The sequence below is a fragment of the Erinaceus europaeus genome, chromosome 6 (genome assembly GCF_950295315.1).
Source record: "Erinaceus europaeus chromosome 6, mEriEur2.1, whole genome shotgun sequence".
Taxonomy (NCBI): domain Eukaryota; kingdom Metazoa; phylum Chordata; class Mammalia; order Eulipotyphla; family Erinaceidae; genus Erinaceus; species Erinaceus europaeus.
In genome coordinates, this window is record NC_080167.1 from 35,563,056 (window position 1) to 35,584,246 (window position 21,191).

Consider the following 21,191-nt stretch of genomic DNA (forward strand, 5'->3'; position numbering starts at 1 on the left):
CTTCAGGAGGGATGCACATGATGTGGTGAGGGAGGAAAGGGACACCCGCCTATCCAGCCAGATCAGCCGAATCAACCCTGGCGATCAGTGGGGTGACATGTCACAGCCAGATCACCCTTACATCCATCCTCACTGTATGGAAGGATGCTTCAGCGCTGTGGTCTGTTTCTTTGTCTACTAAAATAAAAATAATAATTTATTATTAGTATATTATAAAGAGAACCTGTGATAAAGAATTATTTACATGTTTTTATGCTTTGTGTATTGTTACAGGTAATGCTAAAAGCCATCCCTTCTTTCTTGAACTGTTTTAATCGATTGGTGTTTTCAGTCATTCATGAAGGAAGACAGAAAGACAAAGGTAATTTATAGAGTAGCTGTGTCAGTTACAGATATGCTTATCGTACGTCTCTGGTCACATATGCTATTGAAAATCACCCAGTAGAATTTATTTTCATTGTTTTATTTATTTATTTCATTATTTTAAAGATTTACTTTCAACAGAAAGGGACATATAGAGCACTGTTCTACTTTGGCATATGGTGGAACTGGGGGCTGAATCTGGGTTAGGCATGGAAGGCCTTTGCTCTGATGCTGAATTATGTCTGTGACCCATCCAGTTGAATTTAAATAATAGAAATATACAGATTGAGTATTCAAATGAATATTTAAAACAAAAATATTCAGACTGTTAGGTTCTTTTTTTCTACCTCTGGAACAGTGAATGTTGCTGACATCTAATTGACAGTGCTTTCTCTGAGGGGTTAAAAAAAAATAGCTGGGCTCTAGAAATATTTACTCTCATAAAAAGGGATCTAAGGTGGTCCAGGAGTTGGTACAGTGGAATAAAGCATCGGACTCTCAAGCATGACGTTCTCAGTTTAATCCCCGGCAGCACATGTACCAGAGTGATGTCTGGCTCTTTCTCTCTCCTCCTATGTTTCTTATTAATATATAAATAAATAAATCTTTTTAAAAAAAGGGATCTAAGTAAGTGTAAGGCTCCCAGTTCGAGCCCCCAGCTCCCCACCTGCAGGGGACTCACTTCACAGGCAGTGAAGCAGGTCTGCAGGTGTCTTTCTCCCTCTCTGCCTTCCCCCTCTCCATTTCTCTCTGTCCTATCTAACAACAACGACATCAGTAATAGCTACAACAGTGAAATACAACAAGGGCAAAAAAAGGGAAAATAAATAAATATGTGTAAAAAAATTATAGTGTGGTCCGGAGGTGGTGCAGTGGATAAAGCACTGGATTCTCAGCCATGAGGTCCAAGTTCAATCCCCGGCAGCACATGAACCAGAGTAATGTCTGGTTCTTTCTTTCTCTCCTTCTATCATTCTCATGAGTAAACAAATAAAGTATAACTAAGTGGTTATATATTAAAATATATATATAAAAGGAACATAATTTTTATTTATTATTGGATGATTTAATATTGATTTAAAAAATTATGAGATAACAGGGGTATAGTTCTGCACTGTTCCCACTACCAGAATTCAGTGTCCTCATCACTTCCACTGGAAACTGCAGTAGTTCTCCCATGGTCACAGATATGGGTTGACTTTTTTTTTTTTTTTTTTTTTGGAAGCAAAAAAAAAAAGTTTAATTTGCACACAATAACTTGCATATCAGATTACATTTAGTAAAGTTGGAATTTCATTTCAATGTCAAGGATTCAAACTATATGTTAGAAATTCAAAATGTATGTTAGAAATACTAACATACATATAAAGTACTGCTACATGTAGTGAGATCATTTCCAAGCTGAATCAAAACCACATATTATATAAAGTTATGGGCTGACTTTTTATCTATAACTGTCTATATCTCTCTACTCCCCCCCCCCCATTTCTTCTATATTCCTGTCTTCCTTTCTGAGTCACTCCTATATCTATTACTACTATCTTTCCCCCTTTTTTTTTTTTTTAATCTTTGATAAGGTTAAACAGTTCCTAGTTTCCTCTGGTATTTTCCATATTTGCTTCTTTTTCTGTGATGGCACAAAAAATAAGATTCATGGTGACAGACACTTTGGGTCCTGCTGGAATTTGATCTTCTTCCCCTATCCGTTACCCATTTGGGAGTATGGACCAAAGTTCTTTGAGGTGCAGAAAGAGGAAGTTCTGTCATCTGTAGTTGCTTATGAACTTTGGTAGGTCAATCAATACTCCCAGCCTGTTTCTATATTTCCATAGTGGAGTAGGCCTCTAGAGAGGTGAGAAGAACATATAATTTAATTCTTTTAAATGGGCTATTATTTAATGGTGCTAGTAAAAAGGAATAAGCAGTGATAGAGTTGTTTCATTTTATAAATCGGCGAGTTACCATAACTCATTATTCAAGCCTCATCTTGGCAAGGTTGGGCTTCTTTATTAATGAATCCAACAACTATATGGTGATAGTATGAATTATGCATGCAGATTGTTTATCAGCCTTGAAGTTTGTTGATGCTTGCTAAATTTTTAACTTGGGAGAATTTTATTATTTAAGAATTTGCATATAAAGTGAGGCTCAATTGCATGGCTTCTAATTCTCAGCATTAACAATCCCACACCATGTGATATATTCTAAGTATAAGGATAGAGTGTTTGAGATGCTTTGGGATGGGTTTGTAACTCAGTTTTTGAAGTTGGGGAGGGCAGTTAGGGGGCTGGTTCTCAGGAAAGACTCTATTAGAATATTATGTTGTATATTGGGGAAAACAGAGGCCAGGATCTTGAGTCCCTTTCACATCTCAGTGTTGAGATAAAACTTCAGAGACTCTTGCTGGTTGAATCAAGGGGTCTAGAGATGGATACACATACACCCTTCCTGTAGTGGGCTATGTTAAACACATATGTCCCTAACCAGAACTTCAGTGGAGTATTATTATCAGAAAGTGTTCATTGCCTCAGAGCATGGAATGAGAAACTTCAAAAGCATCTTTGCAAGGGTACACAAATGCTGAAAGTTAATCTACCACCATGGTATTGTTATTAATCCTCTGGCTATCTATTAGGCATTCATTATGTCTACATTATAAATTCTGTGGTCTGAGGGGTGGCAGTATTTGTCACAGCATGCAACTTTAGGTCTTTGGCCTAAGGGTCTTGTTGACCAGACTGCTCATTTTAGCTTAAGACATCCACCAGGTACTCCTCAGAGAATAGATGTTTAGCAGCCAGAAGGAAGAACAAGAGATAGCAGGTGGTGAATGAGCATTCCTATTGCTCTATACATAGTTTCTCGGTAATTAGGAAAATTGTTCAGCAGAGAAATCACCAAAGTATTAGTAATAGGCATTATGACTCAGGAGGTCTTAACAATTATTTAGAAATCAGGGGGTCTCCAACAACCTATGACAGTAGATCTGAGTGGTACTCAATTTCTTCTAATGTGAATCATTAAAGATTTGTAGATTTAAGTCGTAACTATGAAACCAACTACATATTGAAAGACAAGAAAAGATGTAGTTAACTCTGGATTGTAATCCCCAAATTACTCTGCCTAGTTTGGGGATCAGCTAGTGACAGTATCAGGTGTTTTCCTTTCCCCTGCCTGTTTTATTTTTTTTTTTTTTAATTTATTTATTTTTATAAATATTTTATTAATGAGAAAGTAGAAAGAGAGAGTTATTTATTTATTACTGGATCGAGACAGAATTTGAGAGGGGAAGATAGACAAGGAGAGAGACAGAGACCCTTGCAGCCCTGCTTCACCACTCGTGAAGCTTTTCACCTGCAGGTGGGGAACAGGAGCTTGAACCTGAGCATAGCAATGTGTGTGCTTAACCAGGTGCACCATCACCTGGTTCCCCTCTTTCTCTTTTTCTTTAGTCTCAGAGAGAGGCGAGGCATTATACCTAGCCATTGTTTATAAGCTTTCTCTGTGGATTGTGCTTCTATGTGGTGTTGGGAGCTCAAACTTGGGTCCCTACTCATGGTAAAGTATGCTTTCCACCAGGTGAACTATCTTTTGACAGATGTTTCCCTTGTTGTCTATCTACAGTTCTGTGAGGCCTCTAAAATTATGTCTGAGTTCTGTTGTTAAATTTTCCGGACGGCTCCAGCTGGCCGGGCTGGCTTCACGGTGGTGAACAGAGACGCGGAGACAACGGCTGGGCAGGGAAGCTGTATTTCTTTATTCAGGAACAACGATTCATAAACTAAGACAAACTAATCACCAAACAGAACTCTGCTGTCTCTTTGCGGCGGCACAAGCACTCTCTCACTCTCGAACTCAGGAACTCTCTGGCCCTCTCTCTCTTCCTCATTGCGTTTTCTGGACAACCATACCTGGATGCGGTAGGGGACATTCCTTATTGGATGAGTCCTGTTAATTTCGCGGGCCTGCTTGGCCCCACCCAAAGTTTCTGGAGACGTCCAGAAACATTCCAATTTTTTTTTTTCTTTCTCCCTCTTTTGAATTTTATATATAGTTTTGGTATAGGAGCCCAATGCCAACATGCTGGAGCCCTATGCCAACACGCAAGAGCCCGAGGCCAGCCCACAGAACTCGGCTGTCTCTTTGCGTTGGCGCAAGCACTCTTTCTTTTCTCTGGAACTCAGGAACCCTCTCCCTTACTCTCGAACTCAGAAACTCTCGCACTCTCGCACTCTGGAACCCTCTCCCCGGGTTTTCTCTGGGGCGGGGCCAAGCGGGCCCGCGAAATTAGCAGGCCTGATCCAATTCTCTTGGTGGGGGGGGGGAGGGCTAGGACAAACCAATGTAAAGCATTCGACAGAGTTCATCATGAAAAGACTCTGTTCTGGCTAGTAATATATTTCTAGATAAGAGAAGGGAAATGACAGTCCCTTGTCCAGGCCACTGTAAGCAGTGCTAGAGCATAACCCCGGCTACAGACTTGTCTGTACATATCTGCATAAATTATAACTTAGGTGTTCTTGAGGGACTTTGGCTTGGGACACATGCCTTGTTTATGGTTCTTTATGTGTCAGTGTTAGCACAGCTCAGTCACCTTCAGTCTTCCAAGACTTAGCTCTCTGATGTGTTCATGATTTAACTAACTCATTAACATATAATAAATTAACTATTTACTTTCTGTGCTGTTGTTATCTAATGCATTATTCTGAAACCACACATTAAGTTTATGACTATAATAGCAAATGCCAAGTATTCTTATGAACTGCATGTGTATGCTGAGTAGTGTGCAGAAAAGAAGTGGCTTATATTAGATATTTAACTGCTTCACTGAAGTATATTATCTGTTGGGATAGCCAGTGAGTGTTAACAATTTATGTAATCTCATGAAACTACACTAATCTATAAAAGCTACATATATATGAGCTGTACATGTGTTAAAGGTATTAGAGAAGACTTAAGTTTACTTAAGTATAGCGTATATGTGATAAATTCTATCTGTTTAAAGTATATAATTTACAGACTCTTATGCTTGATACTTCAAGATCTCAAGCTCAATCTTCCACATCATCATAAGAAAGAGTTGAGCAGTGCTCTGGTATAACTTTAAAAAAAAAAGTCATATAAAGTATACAATTTAGTGAGTTGATAGTTTTTCAAAATTTATATAATCTTCTAAAGGGTCCTCCTGTGGTCCATTCCTCACTCTTGACCACTCCCAGGCAAGCACTGATCTGCATTTAATCTATAGATTTGTTTGTGGATATGTTGTAATCAAGGAGGCGCAGTGAAGGAACTGAGTTTGATCCCTATCACTCCATATACCAGAGTCATGCTCTGGCTCTCTCTTTCTCACTAGGATATATATATACTTTTAATGGGTATGTCATCCTACTGAACAAAGACTGATACATACTGAGTTTCACCACCTGCCTTTTTTTTTCCTGACTTGTTAATGATTGGGAAAGTGGGTAGAACCTGGGAACATTCAGACAGACTGTTAGAATTCTTGAGAACTGTTGGTGAAATGGACCTGGATGGTCCTAACTTCTCAAGGTGAAAAGAACTAAGAGTTATGATAAGTTTGGGAAGATAGAGGATAGGATAACTTAATCTTAAAAATATCTGCCTATAAAGGAAAAGTCCTTTATAATTTCTGAAACTTAAGGCAAAGACATTTGGACCATCTTTAAAATCATAGACTGTCAGTGAACTATTATTCCCTTCCTTACTACTACTAGAGTGCTGCTCATTTTAGATATTGATAGTGACAGGAATTGAACTTGAGAGACCTCTTCCAAGCCCTGTATGCTACAGATGTAGTATCTCCCTGATCCAGTAAACATTATTTATTGTTTAATAAATAACTTACTTATTAAACAATAAATATTATTTATTATTATAATAATTATTATAATGATTATTGTAATTATTTTTTTAATTGCCACCAGAGTTATTGCTAATTTGGTGCCTGCATGATAGAAATTGAGAGGGGAGAGGGAGGAAGAAGGGGAGTGAGACAAAGAGACACCTATAATACTTGCATCACCACTAGTGAAGCTTCCTTTTTGCAGGTGGGGAATGGGGGCTCAAACTTGGGCCCTTGCACATGCTCCTATGTGCACTTAACTGGGTATGCCATTGTCTGTCCCCCCTTAAATTACTTTTAAAATATAATTTTCCTTTTCAGAGCACTGCTTAGCTCTGGATTATGGTAGTGCTGAGGATTGAACCTGCGATCTTGGATCCTCAGGAATGAGAGTCTGTTTGCGTAACCATTATGCTCTCTCCCTTGCTGATAATTTTCCATTTTAAGCTTTCCAGGTACAGATCCATCCCCTTTTTAAATACAGTAGCAGTTCTAGATCTCATGCAAAAAAAATTTATGATTATTGTTGTTAGGATATAAACAGTTTATGGAATCTTAAGTATTTTAAGTGTTCTTCCCTTTGTTATGTAGATAAATATATGAACATGTAGCCCTCCCTTCTCTCTGAAAAATAAATCAAAGAATTTGGAAACAAATGAAATGGTTGAGATAATCTTTAGTTACAGTAAGTAACACCTATCTAAAGAGATCTGTGTACACTTACATTTACAGTAGCACTATTTGTAATAACCCAAACTTAGAAACAACCCAGTGACAGACGATTGTTTAGATACGTAATGCAATAGTACTCCATTGTAAGAAATTGTTGGGAAATTGTGCAGATGTGGTTGAGTTAGGCAGGGCCCACAAACCACCCTATGCTTATATGGCCAGTCCCTTTATCTACATACCAATATTCTGCTTTGTCTTATAAATGACTAAAGGTCTCCTCCCCACCATGTTATCCCCTCAAGGTATTGCTAATTCCCCCCAGCTAAAAAACGATAACAACAGTAGCTAAGGAAGTTCTCAGCATGCCTTTTTCTTTTCTCCACCCTTTCCTAGCCATCTCCATTCCGACTTGCCATTTCTGGTTTTATCCCATAAAACCCACTTCTGTTCCTGGTTTCGCTCTTTTTTCTCTCCTGCATCCTGACCTGGAGAAGGGCTAGCATGCAGAGTTTGAGGCGGCCATTGTGATTTGGCACCATGTGGCTTAACCCACTGTGCTCACACCGGATTCTGGAGTGCCCACCTGAATAAAGATTTGTATTGCTACCGCCACTAGCTTGGTTCCTGGATCATCTCTCTCTCTCTCCCGTGAAGCTAACCCAGCAAGAAATGATGAAATCTTCTCTTGCCACATCTACGATGAAATATGAAGGAATCATTTTATGTGCCAGAAGAAGGACAAATAACAGATAATGTTACTTATACATAGATCTTAAATAAGGAAAGAAAAAAGAAAACAGAGTGAAACTTGGATTAGGTGGGGTCTGTTGCAGCAAAGACAAGGACTAGGGGGCAGGAATGGAGGAGTCGAAAAGGCACTGGGGGCCCAGTACATGACTGGTGGAGGAAGGCTTAAGTTGGTGATAGGTATGATCTGCAGATACCTATCACAGGGTAGATAAGAAATTATATTCATGCGACAGATGCCTTATAAATCATTATTCCTGTGATAAGTTTTAAAAATTAGAAGAGTTAAAAATTTTATTTTCTAACTGCATTTTAACTTTTCTAGTGTTTTACTTTTTAGATAATTTCACACAAGAGAAAAGCCAGAGCACCATTCTGTAACATGCTCTACAGGGGAGCAAACCTGGAGCCCCTGGCATACACATTCTGCAACCCACCAGCTGAGCTATTATCTCAACTGCTGAAATAAGTGTTTAATCAGTTTGGAAAATATTTGTCTCTGTAGGAAGCACTGATGACCTGCCAGAGATCCTAGAGTGTGCCCGCCTCGTGGAGAGGATGTACAGCCACATTGCAACACGGGCTGAAGAGTTCACAGTATTCTCCCCCTTCATGGTGGCCCAGTATGTGACAGAGGTGCAGAAGGTATATCAACTGATTGTCTACCCAAATGCTTTCATTTATAGTTCTTTGTAGCAGGGCTTCCCAGCCTAAGTAGCAAATGATATTTTGGCTCTCTGCAGGTTTTTGTTGTTGTGGCAGCCTACCCTGGTATCTGTAGGTGTTTAGCAGTACCCTGCAATATGATTGTGAGGACTAATAAATCCAGTGACCATTTTTATGCCTGGTCTATGGAAGGTATCCAAAGACTGTTAGATCTCTGTTCATGCTCCAGCAATATGTAACCCGGTTCATAAGAACAGGAGTTTTCATGAGACAAGGCTTAGTGAAGACCAAATAGAGGGATTCCAGGGTTCCTTATCAGTGAGAGTTCATAGATCTGTACTCTTTGAGTCTTTATGCATGTGACTTAGCTACTTTCAGACACTCAAAGTAGATGATACACTGGAGAGACCTCAAACCTGGGTCCTTGTGCACTGTAACACGTGTGCTCAACCATGTGCATCACCACCTAGCCCCTTTTTGAATTTCTTTATTGGGGGATTAATGGTTTACTGTCAATAGTAATATACAATAGTTTGTACATGCATAATATTTCCACATAACAATACAACCCCCACTAGGTCCTCCTCTGCCATTATGTTCCAGGACCTGAACCCTTCCCCCCACACCAAAATTTTTTGTTTTTTTTTTTTAATAAAAAGGAAACATTGACAAAACCATAGGATAAGAGGGGTACAACTCTACACAGTTCCCACCATCAGATCTCTGTATCCCCTTCCCTCCCTGATAGCTTTCCTATTCTCTATCTCTCTGGGAGTATGGACCCAAGGTCATTGTGGGATGCAGAAGGTTGAAAGTCTGGCTTCTGTAATTGCCCCGCTGAACCTGGGCGTTGACAGGTTGATCCATATTCCCCAGCCTGTCTCTCTCTTTCCCTCTCTTTTTTAGGGTGGGTCTCTGGGGAATCGGAACTCCAGGATACATTGGTGAGATCGTCTGTCTAGGGAAGTCTAGTTGGCATCATGCTAGCATCTGGAACCTGGTGGCTGAAAGTAGAGTTAACATACAAAGCCAAACAAATTGTTGAACAATCAAAGACCTAAAGGCAGGAATAGGGCAGATGAAGTGTTGGGGGGACGGGGTCCTTCATTTTGTAGATAGCTAGTAGGCATATTTTAGTTAATATTTCAAAGGGCCTATAGCTATACTAGTGGTTTGTTTTTTTTTTTTTTTTTTTTTTTTTTTTTTTTTTTGCCTGAGCCTGAAATCTGATATGCAGGTGGCTCCTAATTATTGTCTGGGGAGATGATGTCATGGCTGGAAAAGGAACAGAAAGCTGGATCAGGGAAGAGAGTAGCTCCCCAATATGGGAAAGGGGTATAAATACTGTTAACTGTAAACCCCATCAATTTGATTTGGTCTGGGGCCCACATTCAGCTTAGGAGCCTATATGACCTCTGCATCCCTGTAAATCTGAGCTCACACTCTGTGGTCATATGAGTAGGAACATTCCAAGCTGCCCCAATATTGACTTATCTTCCTCAGGTGTAGCATAGAGTATGTTGTCCATCCTCCCTTTGGAGGATGGAACATTCTCTATCATTGTTGATTAAAGTTGAGGTCCTATGGAGGCCCACAAAGGGGTCTATTTTGTTGTTCCTGATATAGATGACCAGTAACAATGGAGAGAGGGATTTATTTGAGGTCTAGGCCCATCAATCTTTTTTTTAAATTATCTTTATTTATTTATTGGATAGAGACAGCCAGATCAAGAGAAAAGAGGGAGACAGAGACAGAGAGACACCTGTAGCACTGCTTTACCACTCATGAAGCTTTCCTCCTGCAGCTAGGAACCAGGGACTTGAACCTGGCTCCTTGGATACTGTAACATCTGCACTCAACCAGGTGCGCCACCATGTGGCCCCCTGATCTTGTTTTTCAACTTCTTCCTATGAGTGAGATCATCCCATATTCATCCTTCATCTTTGATGAAGCTTGAAGTGAGATAAGTCAGAAACAAAAGGATGAATATGGGGTGTTTCTGACTTATCTCACTTAACTTCAAGCTTCATCAAAGATGAAGAAGGTGAATTCACCATTAACCTGTGACTTTGGAACCTTAGGAATAAGAGTCTCCTTGCATAACCATTATGCCATCTACCCCTGTTCACAATCCCCAGTTTTCCACAATTCAAGCACCCTCTAAGTCCTCCTCTGCCATCATGTTCCAGGACCTGAACCTTCCCATTCTACCCCAAAATCCTTTACTTTGGTGCAATACACCAGACCCAGTCCAAGTTCTGCTTTGTGTTTACTGTTTAACTTTTTTTTTTTTTGTAATTGGATTTGTGTCATTGAAGATACCTTTAAAATTTAGATGGGAAGGAGTTCTGCCAGTATTTTCCTCTAAGTATCTGATAGTTTCTGGTCTAACATTCAAGGGATGTTGAAATCCCTATTATTACTGTGTTGCTGTTAATATTTTGTTGTTGTCCTTTCAGTAGATGTTTGATGTATTTAGATGGCCTCTAATTGGGTGCATAGATGTTAATAATCGTTAAGACCTCTTGATTTACTGATCCTCTGAGCATTAAGTAATGCTCATCCCTATCTTTTAAATTTTTATTTGTTTTAAGGTCTATCATGTCAGATTGAGAATAGCTGTTCCTGCCCCTTTTTGTAGTCCATTGGCTTGTATTTTTGTAGTCCATTGTTTTCCATCCTTTCACTTTGAGTCTCTGTTGTCTTGGTGAGTTATGTGGGATTCCAGCAGATAACATATGGTTGGGTTGTGTTTTCTGATCCATCTTCCTACGCTGTGCCTTTTAATAGGTGAATTCAGGCCATTGACATTTATTGATATTATAGATTGACAATATTTTAATGACATTATTGTAGACTTTTAGAGTATTCTGATATGATTATTTATAAGAGACTTTTCAGAACTTCTTGTAGGGTAGGCTTGGTAATAGTTGATTCCTTCAACTGTTGCTTGTCTGGAAAAGTTTTATTTATTTTTCTTTAAATCTCTTTCATAGTTTTTTTTGTTTTGTTTTGTTTTGTTTTGTTACCAGAGCACTGCTCAGCTCTGGCTTATGGTGGTGTGGGGGATTGAACCTGGGACTTTGGAGCCTCAGGAGTGAGAGTCTCTTTTGCATAACCATTGGGCAATCTACCCCCACCCAGTAGATTTTTTTATATTTATTTATTTATTCCCTTTTATTGTCCTTGTTGTTTTTATTGTTATAGTTATTATTGTTGTTGTTATTGATGTCATTGTTGGATAGGACAGAGAAATGGAGAGGGGGGGAAGACAGAGATGGGGAGAGAAAGATAGACACCTGCAGACCTGCTTCACCACTTGTGAAGCTTGAACTGGGATCCTTACTCTGGTTCTTGTGCTTTGAACCACCTACGCTTAACCTGCTGCGCTACCGCCCAACTCCCCTATCTGAGAAGGTTTTAATGCCTCCATCTAGTCTGAATGACAGTCTAGCAGGATACTGTAGTTTTGGTTGAAAGCTTTTCTCATTGAGCACTCAATAAATATCTTGCCATTCTTTTCTGGCCTTTAGTGTTAGTGTGAAGTCTGCTGCTAATCTTATGGGTTTTCTTCTGTAAGTGATCTTTGTTTTTATCTTGTAGTGATCAGGATCCTTTCTTTATCCTTATTCCTTTTCATTCTAACTATGTATCTTGGTGTTTTTAAGTCTGGGTTAAATCTGTTTGGGACCCTCTGAGCTTCTAGAACCTTTATGTCTTATCTTGTCTAGAGTAGGGAAAATTTCTTAGCTATTAGTCCTGTAGAATGCTTTCTTCCCCTCCCTTTCTTCCTCTGGCAAGTCATATATTACTTCTTCTGAAGTCATCCCATATGCCTGTGTTGTTGTTCTCTGTATCTCTTTCTCTTTTTTTGAGATCTCTTCTTTCTTAGTTTTCTCTTATTCATTCTAGATCTTGCTAATAGTGTTTTCTGCCTCATTTATTCTATTCTCTCACCCCTCTGTTGTTTTCTGTAGATCAGCTATTTTGTTACCTTGTTCTGATACTGTATTAACTTGTTCAGTTAGTTGTGCTCTCAGCTCACTATTTCAGCTTTCAGCTCTCTAATAACCTCTAGATAGTGTTTTCTTTTAGAGTCTCATTTGCTCTTTCCCCATTTCTGATGACCTTACTTCAAACTCTTTCCTCACTCCTGTGACTAATGCCTCAATTAGTGTTTGGACTTTATGTATGTGTGTGTGTGTGTGTGGGGGGGGGTATCTGGACTTTTGTCATGGTTCATTTCAGCAATATTTCTTCTTGGTTTAACCATTATATATGGTGTGTTTTGAGTTCCCTTTCTCAGTACTATTTAATCCACTAATCACACTTCCCTGGATTGACTTGTGTCTAAGGTATTTAAAGAGTCACAGTTGGAAATTAACAGTTGTTTCAATTCTTGAGGTGAAGCATGGTGGCTATTAAACCTTCTTTTGTTCTTTATCTTCCCTGTAGGCTATGAGAGCCTAGGGATTTTTAAATTATAAGTAGATTTTTAGGTTAATTATTCCTAACCTAGAGATAAAACAGGGTGAGGGAGAGATAGTACAGTAGTTATGCAAAGAGACTCCCATGCCTCAAGGTTTCAAAGCCCCAGGCCCAATTCAGCTTCTCTGACAGCTCCAGAACCAAGCTGGGCAGCAGTGATTGGCCCTGAGTTTCTAAACTAATGTTTTTTGTACTTGGTGGTTTCCAGGCAGTTATTCTGTGTATCTCTGGATTGATCAGGAGAACAATGTGGAAAGGCTGCCACTATACAGCCCCACTTCCAGACCATCAGGAGTATATATCTTCTCCTGAGTTTCCCAATCAGTTCTCTTCCCCTAATGTCAGTACAGGCTGCTGCTCCAGCCTCCAAGGGATAGTAGCAATGGAGACTCACAGTTGCATTTGCTGAACCTTAAGGGATCCTCTCCTCCCTTCAGCAGTTTATTTGTTAATAAAACTCACACTGGAGGTGGTGCTGGTAAACTGCCAGACTGTTAGTAGTTACTCCCAAGTAGATACGGGCTTTCAGCCCCAGGAATCTCTTCTTAGGCCCTTCTCTGCCCACAAGCCATGTGTTTGCATTCACCTGTGACTTGGTGGGTTGTAAAGTATTCTAAATCTTGTTGTGTTCTCAGGTATTCTTTGGTATTCTTAGTTGACCAGAAGAGAGAAATGCAGCTGCTGCTACTCAGCATTTCTAATGATTTCAGCATTTCTAAAGAAAGATTAGACTGATTAGATGTTCTTAGAAAACTTTAACTGCAGGGCAACAAAAGGGAATAAATAAATAAAATAAATATTAAAAAGAAAAAGAAAACTTAACACTGCATCATCTTTAACATTTTCTCTGGTTCAGGATGAATATTTCTTCCAGATCCACTGGCCCTACCTTTCCTTAGGCAATTGGCAGGCAATCGATGGAATGAAAGAAAGATTGGCATAATTTTGTGTTGAAGAATAAACTGAAACATTGTACTATCACTCAACTAAGGCACCAGGAAGAATGAATGACCTTGAGCCCTTAAGTCTTTCGCTGATTAGTCTGATAACTGACTTTATGAAAAGTGTCTGATTTCCTGGCATTAAATCTTGCAAGCCCAAGGTCTTGGGAATTATTTGAAACTAACAATTCCTGTATCTATTGGCAGAGCAGTATATTTTACATTTCAGTCTTCCTTCCTTCCTTCCTTTCTTTTTTTTTATTTATTCCCTTTTGTTACCCTTGTTGTTTTATTATTGTAGTTATTGTTGTTCTTATTGATGTCATCGTTGTTGGATAGGATAGAGAGAAATGGAGAGAGGAGGGGAAGACAGAGAGGGGGAGAGAAAGACAGATACCTGCAGACCTGCTTCACTGCCTGTGAAAAGACTCCCCTGCAGGTGGGGAGCCCAACTGGGATCCTTACACTTTGCTCCACATGCGCTTAACCCGCTGCGCTACCGCCCGACTCCCTCCTTCTTTCTTTCTTACTTTCTTTCTTCTCCTCTTTTTTAATTTTTTTACCTTTTTTTAATTATTATCTTTATTTATTGGATAGGGACAGCCAGAAATCGAGAGGGGAGGAAGAGAAAGAGAGGGAGAGAGATACCAGCAGACCTGCTTCACCACTCAAAAGGCTCAAACCTGTGTTCTTGTGCATTGTAACATGTGTGCTCAACCAGGTGTGCCAACATCCAGCCCCCTTTGTTTTTAATATAGCAGTGAAGAAAGTATTCCAATGGAAGATGCAATGGAAGCATCTACTGAGAAACACATAATTTTTTTAAAGTCTAGAAAGACATTTTTAAGTTTAATTTAATACTGGATTGAAACTATAGCTTAATAAATCTCCTTTGCCAACTGTTACTATTTCTGTGGGATGGATATTATCAACAGTTAGGGCAGGGGTATAGAACTTTGAAGGATATGAAATTATACTCCTGAAATCTTTTTATTATTGTTATTGTTATTATTTTTAAATTTATTTACTCCTGAAAATTTATAATTTTGCATTAGGTGCACCAAACCAGATATGTCACCACCCGGTGCCTAGAATCTTATAATTTTCTAAGACTTATAATTAAAATGTTATGATTTTGTAAATCCCTTAAAAAGGGGTTGGGGGAGGAATAAAGAAGTTAAGGCAGATGACCTGGTGAGATTGTGTCAATGAGGAGAAACAGTGACCAGATCTACAATTGCCTCTTGGTATTGATAGCTTAGAGTACTAATTCATCCTACCTAAGATACTTTGAAGCTGCTTAGAGGTAGGTGGCTTCATTCTCTTACCTTTTTGTTATAGAAATTAACTTTCTTGTATCATTGATATGTTGTTTGAAACACAAAGATTCAAATTGGTTATATAATCTTAAAACTACTACTGGTCTTTCTGTTACTTTTCATGAATGGAAAGGAATTGCAAAGTTCTCAGCTTTTCCATTGTGAAAGTTACTTCATTCTCTTTTTGGTTTTATGATGTTTTGTTCTAAGAATTTGATTGAGTGACTACTTTTTCTCCAAATACAGGTTTTTATTTAATATTTTTTGTTGTTGTCTTTTTCTTTTTTATTTGTAAAAAGGAAACACTGACAAAACCATTGGATAAGAGGGCTATAGCTCCACACAATTCCCACCACCAGAACTCCGTATCCCATCCCCTCCCTTGATAGCTTTCCTATTCTTTATCCCTCTGGGAGTATGGACCCAAGGTCATTGTGGGGTGCAGAAAGTGGAAGGTCTGGCCTCTGTATTTGCTTCCCTGCTGAAAACATGGGCATTTGCAGGTCAATCCATACTCCCAGCCTGTCTCTCTCTTTCCCTAGTGGGGCGCAGCTCCAGGACACAGTGGTGGGGTCATCTGTCCAGGGAAGTCTGGTTAGCATCATGCTAGCATCTGGAACCTGGTGGCTGAAAAGAGAGTTAACATATAAAGCCAGATTGTTGACTAATCATGAACCTAAAGGCTGGAATAGTGCAGATGAAGAGTGTGTGTAGGGGGGTGTCTCCGTTTGGTAGATAGCTAGTAGGCATATTTTAATTATATTCCAAAGGGCCGATGACTATACTATTTTTTTTCCCCCTGAGTCTGACATCTGATATGCAGGTGGATCCAAGTTATTGTCTGGGGAGATGATGTCATGGCTGGAAAAAGGACAAGAAAGCTGCATCAGGGAAGAGAGTAGCTCCCAAATATGGGAAAGGTATATGAATATTGTTTACTGTAAACCCCATCGATTTGATGTGATCTGGGGCCCATATTCAGCTTAGGAGCCTATGTGACCTCTGCATCCCTGTAGATCTGAGTTCACATTTGTGGTCATGAGTAGGAATGTTTCAAGATTTTTAAGATACAAATATTCAACAATTTAATTTTTGTGTGAAATGCTGTTTTATTTTTCTGAAATTGTCTCAAAGGAAAGTCTTTTCTCAATTTGGAGCCAAAGTTGAAATTCTTAGGTCTTTTAAGGGCTTGATGACTGCCTATTTCCTCTTACAAAGAGATACGTTTTTCTTTCTAAGGTCACCTTATATCCAGCAGTGAAAGGTCTTCTACAGGAGGGCATCTACCTCATCCTGGATCTCTGTATCGAGCGTGATATCCAGTTCCTACGGGTTTCACTGCAGCCAGGAGTGAGAGACATCTTTAAGGAACTGTATAATGATTATACAAAGTACCACAAAGCGAAACATGAAGGAGAAAGAAGATACACTGCCTGATGTTGTGTTACAAAAGTGTTGCCAATATTGTAGAGTGACTCTGGTCCTATACCAGTTAGAGTATAAAGGGTATAAAGTATAAAGGTATTCTAATACACATTTTTGGAATATGTGGAAAACCCTTTTTTGGTTTGTATAATATATACTGTATTTTACAGTCATGTTTTTCCACATTGAATATTTTTTAAATATATTCTTTTATGTAGTAAATATAATAATGAAATACTGAATTAGAGGTGATGTCAATAAAACAAATTGCTAAAGCACTCTTCTGACCATCCCAAATGTGGTTCTTACCTTGATCCTGTGTTTTGGTGTACCTCTCTTAACTGGAAACTGTGGAGAACTTTGTCTTTCAATTTCAGGTGCATGACTATATAAGTCCTATTTACATATCTTTGCCTTTTATATTTTTAAAGTAACATGGTAAGTGTTCTTTACCTTTTAAGTCAAGAAAGGGTCTTGTTTTTCCTTATTACTTACACAGTATCTTTCACTGTAGCAATCTCAGGAAATAAAAATAAAAGTGAAAAATATTTCAGCTAATAATACTATAATTTCACCAAAATTATCTGTAAAGAGGCATTGTCATTTTAAACGATCATCACTGCTCTAGGCCAACTTTATCTCACAGGAGAGGAAGAGAAAGGAAGACACTGGCACTGAAACTTCCCCCAGTGTGTTGGAGGCCAGGCTTGAAACTTGGCCATGAGCATAAAGCAGGCACTTACCCAGAAGAGCTATCTTGCTGTCTTGTTTTACTTATAATAAACCATTTCATTTATTCATTCTAAAAAATTATGTATTAGAAAGAGAAAAAACTGGGACATCACTTTGGTACATGTGATGCCGAGGGTTAAACTTGGGGCTATATGTTCTTAGGCCCAACTATACTGCCTACCAGGCCATTCATATATTTCCTTCTTTCCTTCCTTAATTCTTTCTTTCCTTCCTTACTTCCTTCCTTCCTTCTTGTTCTTCTTGTTCTTCTCCTACTCTTTTTTTTTTTTTTTTTTTTTGGAGTTATAAATTTTAGTGAGTAGGTAAATTAACAAATATGAAATCCATGAATAAAGGGAAATGATTTTATTATATTCAACACTTTCACTTCTAAGTATCTTATCAGAAATTTTCTGCATGAAAAAGGGATGTGAACAAAAAATATTTAAAGCATACATTGTTTAATGACTATATTGGAAATGTTCAACAAAGACAGCACCCATCTTTAAATTCTTCTGGAATCCATTGAAAATGTAAGTTGAGAGGGCCAGGGCTTGTTTGCAGGTAGATCTTCCTGGGCGGAAACCAGCCTGGGCGGGTGATAGGAATTTCTCTGTAAGATGAGAAATATGTGACAGAAGCAGCCTCTCAAGGAGTTTGTAACACACGGAGAGGAGAGAAATTGGTCTATAGCTGGCGGCCAGTGTTGGGTCTTTCTTTGGTTTCAAAACCGCTATGATCTTCACATGATGCCAAACTTTGGGCATAGACTCAGATTCCAAGATGTGGGACAGGAATGAAGCGAGGCACTTCTTTGCCGCGGGGCCCAGGTTAAGAATGAGTTCTGGGGTGATGTTATCATAGCCAGCAGCTGTTCCCGGTTTAACCCTCTTCAAAGCGTCTTCCAGTTCAGACAGTGTAAAGGGAGAGATTTTTGGAGATGGACGAGATAACCAGAAGTGGGATGACCACTCATGGGAAATTTCTCTTTTCCAGACTGGTCGATCTTAGCACGTCCAACTTGAGTTAGGTGACTGGCCACTGAGTTTGGAGATACGGGAGGGGGTTGGCTACCGGCACCCAGTCTGTGAAGAAGCTTCCAGGCCTTCCTACTTGAGTGGGTGAAGTTCAGACTTTCCGTGAGTTGTTGCCAGCGGGCTTGGCGTGCTGCATCCAGGGAGGCAATGAGATGGTCAGCCACATCTGGGTCGCCCGACTCATCATACTGCTTTAGTAGTTGCTCGCATTCAGCATCAAGACAACGCGTATAGTTAGCACGTCTCCCACGAGGAATGGCTTATGACACGGTCTGGCACCGTGGTCTCCTAGTCAAGATCTCAAGATGCCTGCCTTCATGGGTGGCCAACACTATATCGTTTCTTTTCCAAAACAAGTTTCCGGGTACATCTGGGTGACAAATCTAGCAGATGGAGACTTGTCTCAAGTGGCCTCCCCCAGGGCTCTGTTCTGGCTCCTGCGCTATTTAATATTTACATCAATGACCTCCCAGAAACTTCTTCAAGGAAGTTCATCTACACCGATGACATCTGCTGTGCAACTCAGGCATCAAAGTTCGACATCCTCGAGGAAACACGAAAGACATGTCTCAGATATCTGATTACTGTAAAAAATGGCGACTAATCCCTAGCACTGCAAAAACGGTATCATCTGTTTTCCATCTACACCATGCCTCGGCCTCGCGTGAGCTTAATGTGCAGCTTGGCGATACGAGAATCCGGCATGAAGCCCAGCCAGTCTATCTTGGCGTTACTCTCGATTGCACTCCGTCATTTCACAAACATCTCATAAAAACTGCAGCAAAGGTAGGCGCGAGGAATCACATCATTGCAAGACTGGCCAGCTCCTCATGGGGCGCGAGTGCTTCCACACAACGATCATCATCTCTGGCATTATGCTATTCCACTGCAGAATACTGTGCCCCAGTATGGTTCCGTAGCCCCCATGTCCACTTGGTCGATTCCAAATTATATTCCTCCATGAGGATAATTTCTGGAACCATCCGTTCCACCCCGGTTCCGTGGCTGCCAGTTCTTAGCAACATTGCCCCGCCAGATATTCGTCGGGATGCGGCATCATCTAAGTTCATTTCCCACGTCTATGCTCGACCGGACCTGCCAATATACGCGGATATCTTCGCCCACCCTGTCCAACGCTTGACGTCTCGTCACCCAATCTGGTCCCCTACACCTACACTGAACTTCTCTGTTCCAGTCTCTTGGAAACAGAGCTGGCAGTCAGCTGAGGTAAAGAACAAACACCTCATCACAGACCCCTGCAAGCGTCAACCCAGCTTTGACCTAGCACGTTATGATTGGGCCCTCCTCAATCGCTATCGAACAGGCCACGCCTGGTGCACCGCTATGTTCCATCGCTGGGGAGCCAGAGACGACCCCAACTGCCCCTGCGGCTCCAGACAGACTATGACCCACATAGTCAACGACTGCCACCTCTCCAGATTCAAAGGAGGTCTCGAAACTTTACATCAGGCTCAACCTGATGCTGTTGACTGGCTACGGAAGAAGGGCAAACGCTAGAAGAAGAAATTGGAAATGTTAAATTTACATACAATGGAGTGGCATGAATCTTTTAAAAGTAATAAAATGGATTTAAATGAATTGACATGGAAATGTATTAATAATATAGTCCTCCTTCACCATCAGGTACCGGGACACCCCCTCTGCCCCGGAGTTCTTTAGTGCTATGCACCAAACCCAGTTCATGGTCTACTTTGTGTTCCCCCTTTCTCTTATTTCTCAACTTCTGTCCATGAGTTAGATTATCCTATCATCCTTCTATTTCAGGCTTATCTCACTGAACATAATTCCTTCAAGCTCCATCCAAGATGGGGCAAAGGAAGTGAATTCATCATTCTTAATAGCTGAGTAATATTCTACTATGTATATATATATATATATACACCATAACTTTGTTAGCCACTCATCTGTTGTTGGACGCCTATACTGCTTCCAGGTTTTAGCTATTACAAATTGTGCTGTTATGAGCATGGTATACATAGATCTTTTTGGATTAGTGTGTTTGATTCCTTAGGATATATCCCCAGAAGAGGAATTACAGGGTCATAGGGTAGGTCCATTTCTAGCCTTCTGAGATTTCTCTAGACTGCTCTTCACAGGAGTTGAACCATTTTACATTCCCACCAGCAGTGCAGAAGGGTTCCCTTAGCCTAGCAACCTCTACAACATTTGTTGTTACTACCCTTTCTGTCTGACTAGTAGAATAGAATTGGGAACCCAGAAATAAGCCCCCCACACACACCTACAAACATCAAATTTTTCACAAGGGGACCCAAACAATTAAACGGAGAAAGTAGAGTTTCTTCAAGAGCTGTTGGGAAAATTGGGTTAGGATGTGCAGAAGAATGAAACTGAACCACTACATTTCACTACACAAAAAAGTAAACTCCCAAGTGGATCAAGGACTTGGATGTTAGACCAGAAATAATCAAATACTTAGAAGAAAACATTGACAGAACTTTTTTTCATCTAAATTTTATAGACATCTTCAATGACACAAGTCCATTGCAAGGAAAACAAAAATTAACCAATAGGACTACAACAAATTGAAGTTTCTGCCCAGCAAAAGAAACTTACCACCCAAACAAAGAGACTTGATATTATTTTCATTGATGATTTAGTAATATTTTACAAGACTAAGATTACAGGGCTACAGAGCTATAGTTTCAATAGCACAACCAAAATGCTGTTCCCTCCACTTTCCGATAACTATAGTTCTCAAAAAGTCTGAAAAATTTTTTTTCTTTTACAAGTTTGTATTTTTTGGGGGTTTTTTTGTTTGTTTTTTATTTTTTATTTAAGAAAGAATAAATTAACAAAACCATAGCATAGGAGGGGTACAACTCCACACAATTCCCACTACCCAATCTCCATATTCCATCCCCTCCCCTGATAGCTTTCCCATTCTCTATCCCTC

General features: G+C 39.7%; 1 protein-coding gene across 3 annotated transcripts in view; it reads left to right on the forward strand.

Annotated features, from left to right (window-relative positions):
• The window catches only part of URB2 (URB2 ribosome biogenesis homolog), a 44,808-nt gene extending 27,768 nt beyond the window's left edge, over positions 1-17,040 (forward strand). For all 3 annotated transcript variants that reach the window (XM_060192022.1, XM_060192021.1, XM_060192024.1), the window contains 3 exons: positions 274-361; positions 8,154-8,293; positions 16,302-17,040. In XM_060192022.1, the coding sequence (XP_060048005.1) occupies positions 274-361; positions 8,154-8,293; positions 16,302-16,499 (426 nt within the window). In that variant the 3' untranslated portion in view covers positions 16,500-17,040. The remainder of the gene's footprint in view (positions 1-273; positions 362-8,153; positions 8,294-16,301) is intronic.
• The last annotated feature ends 4,151 nt before the right edge of the window (positions 17,041-21,191 follow it).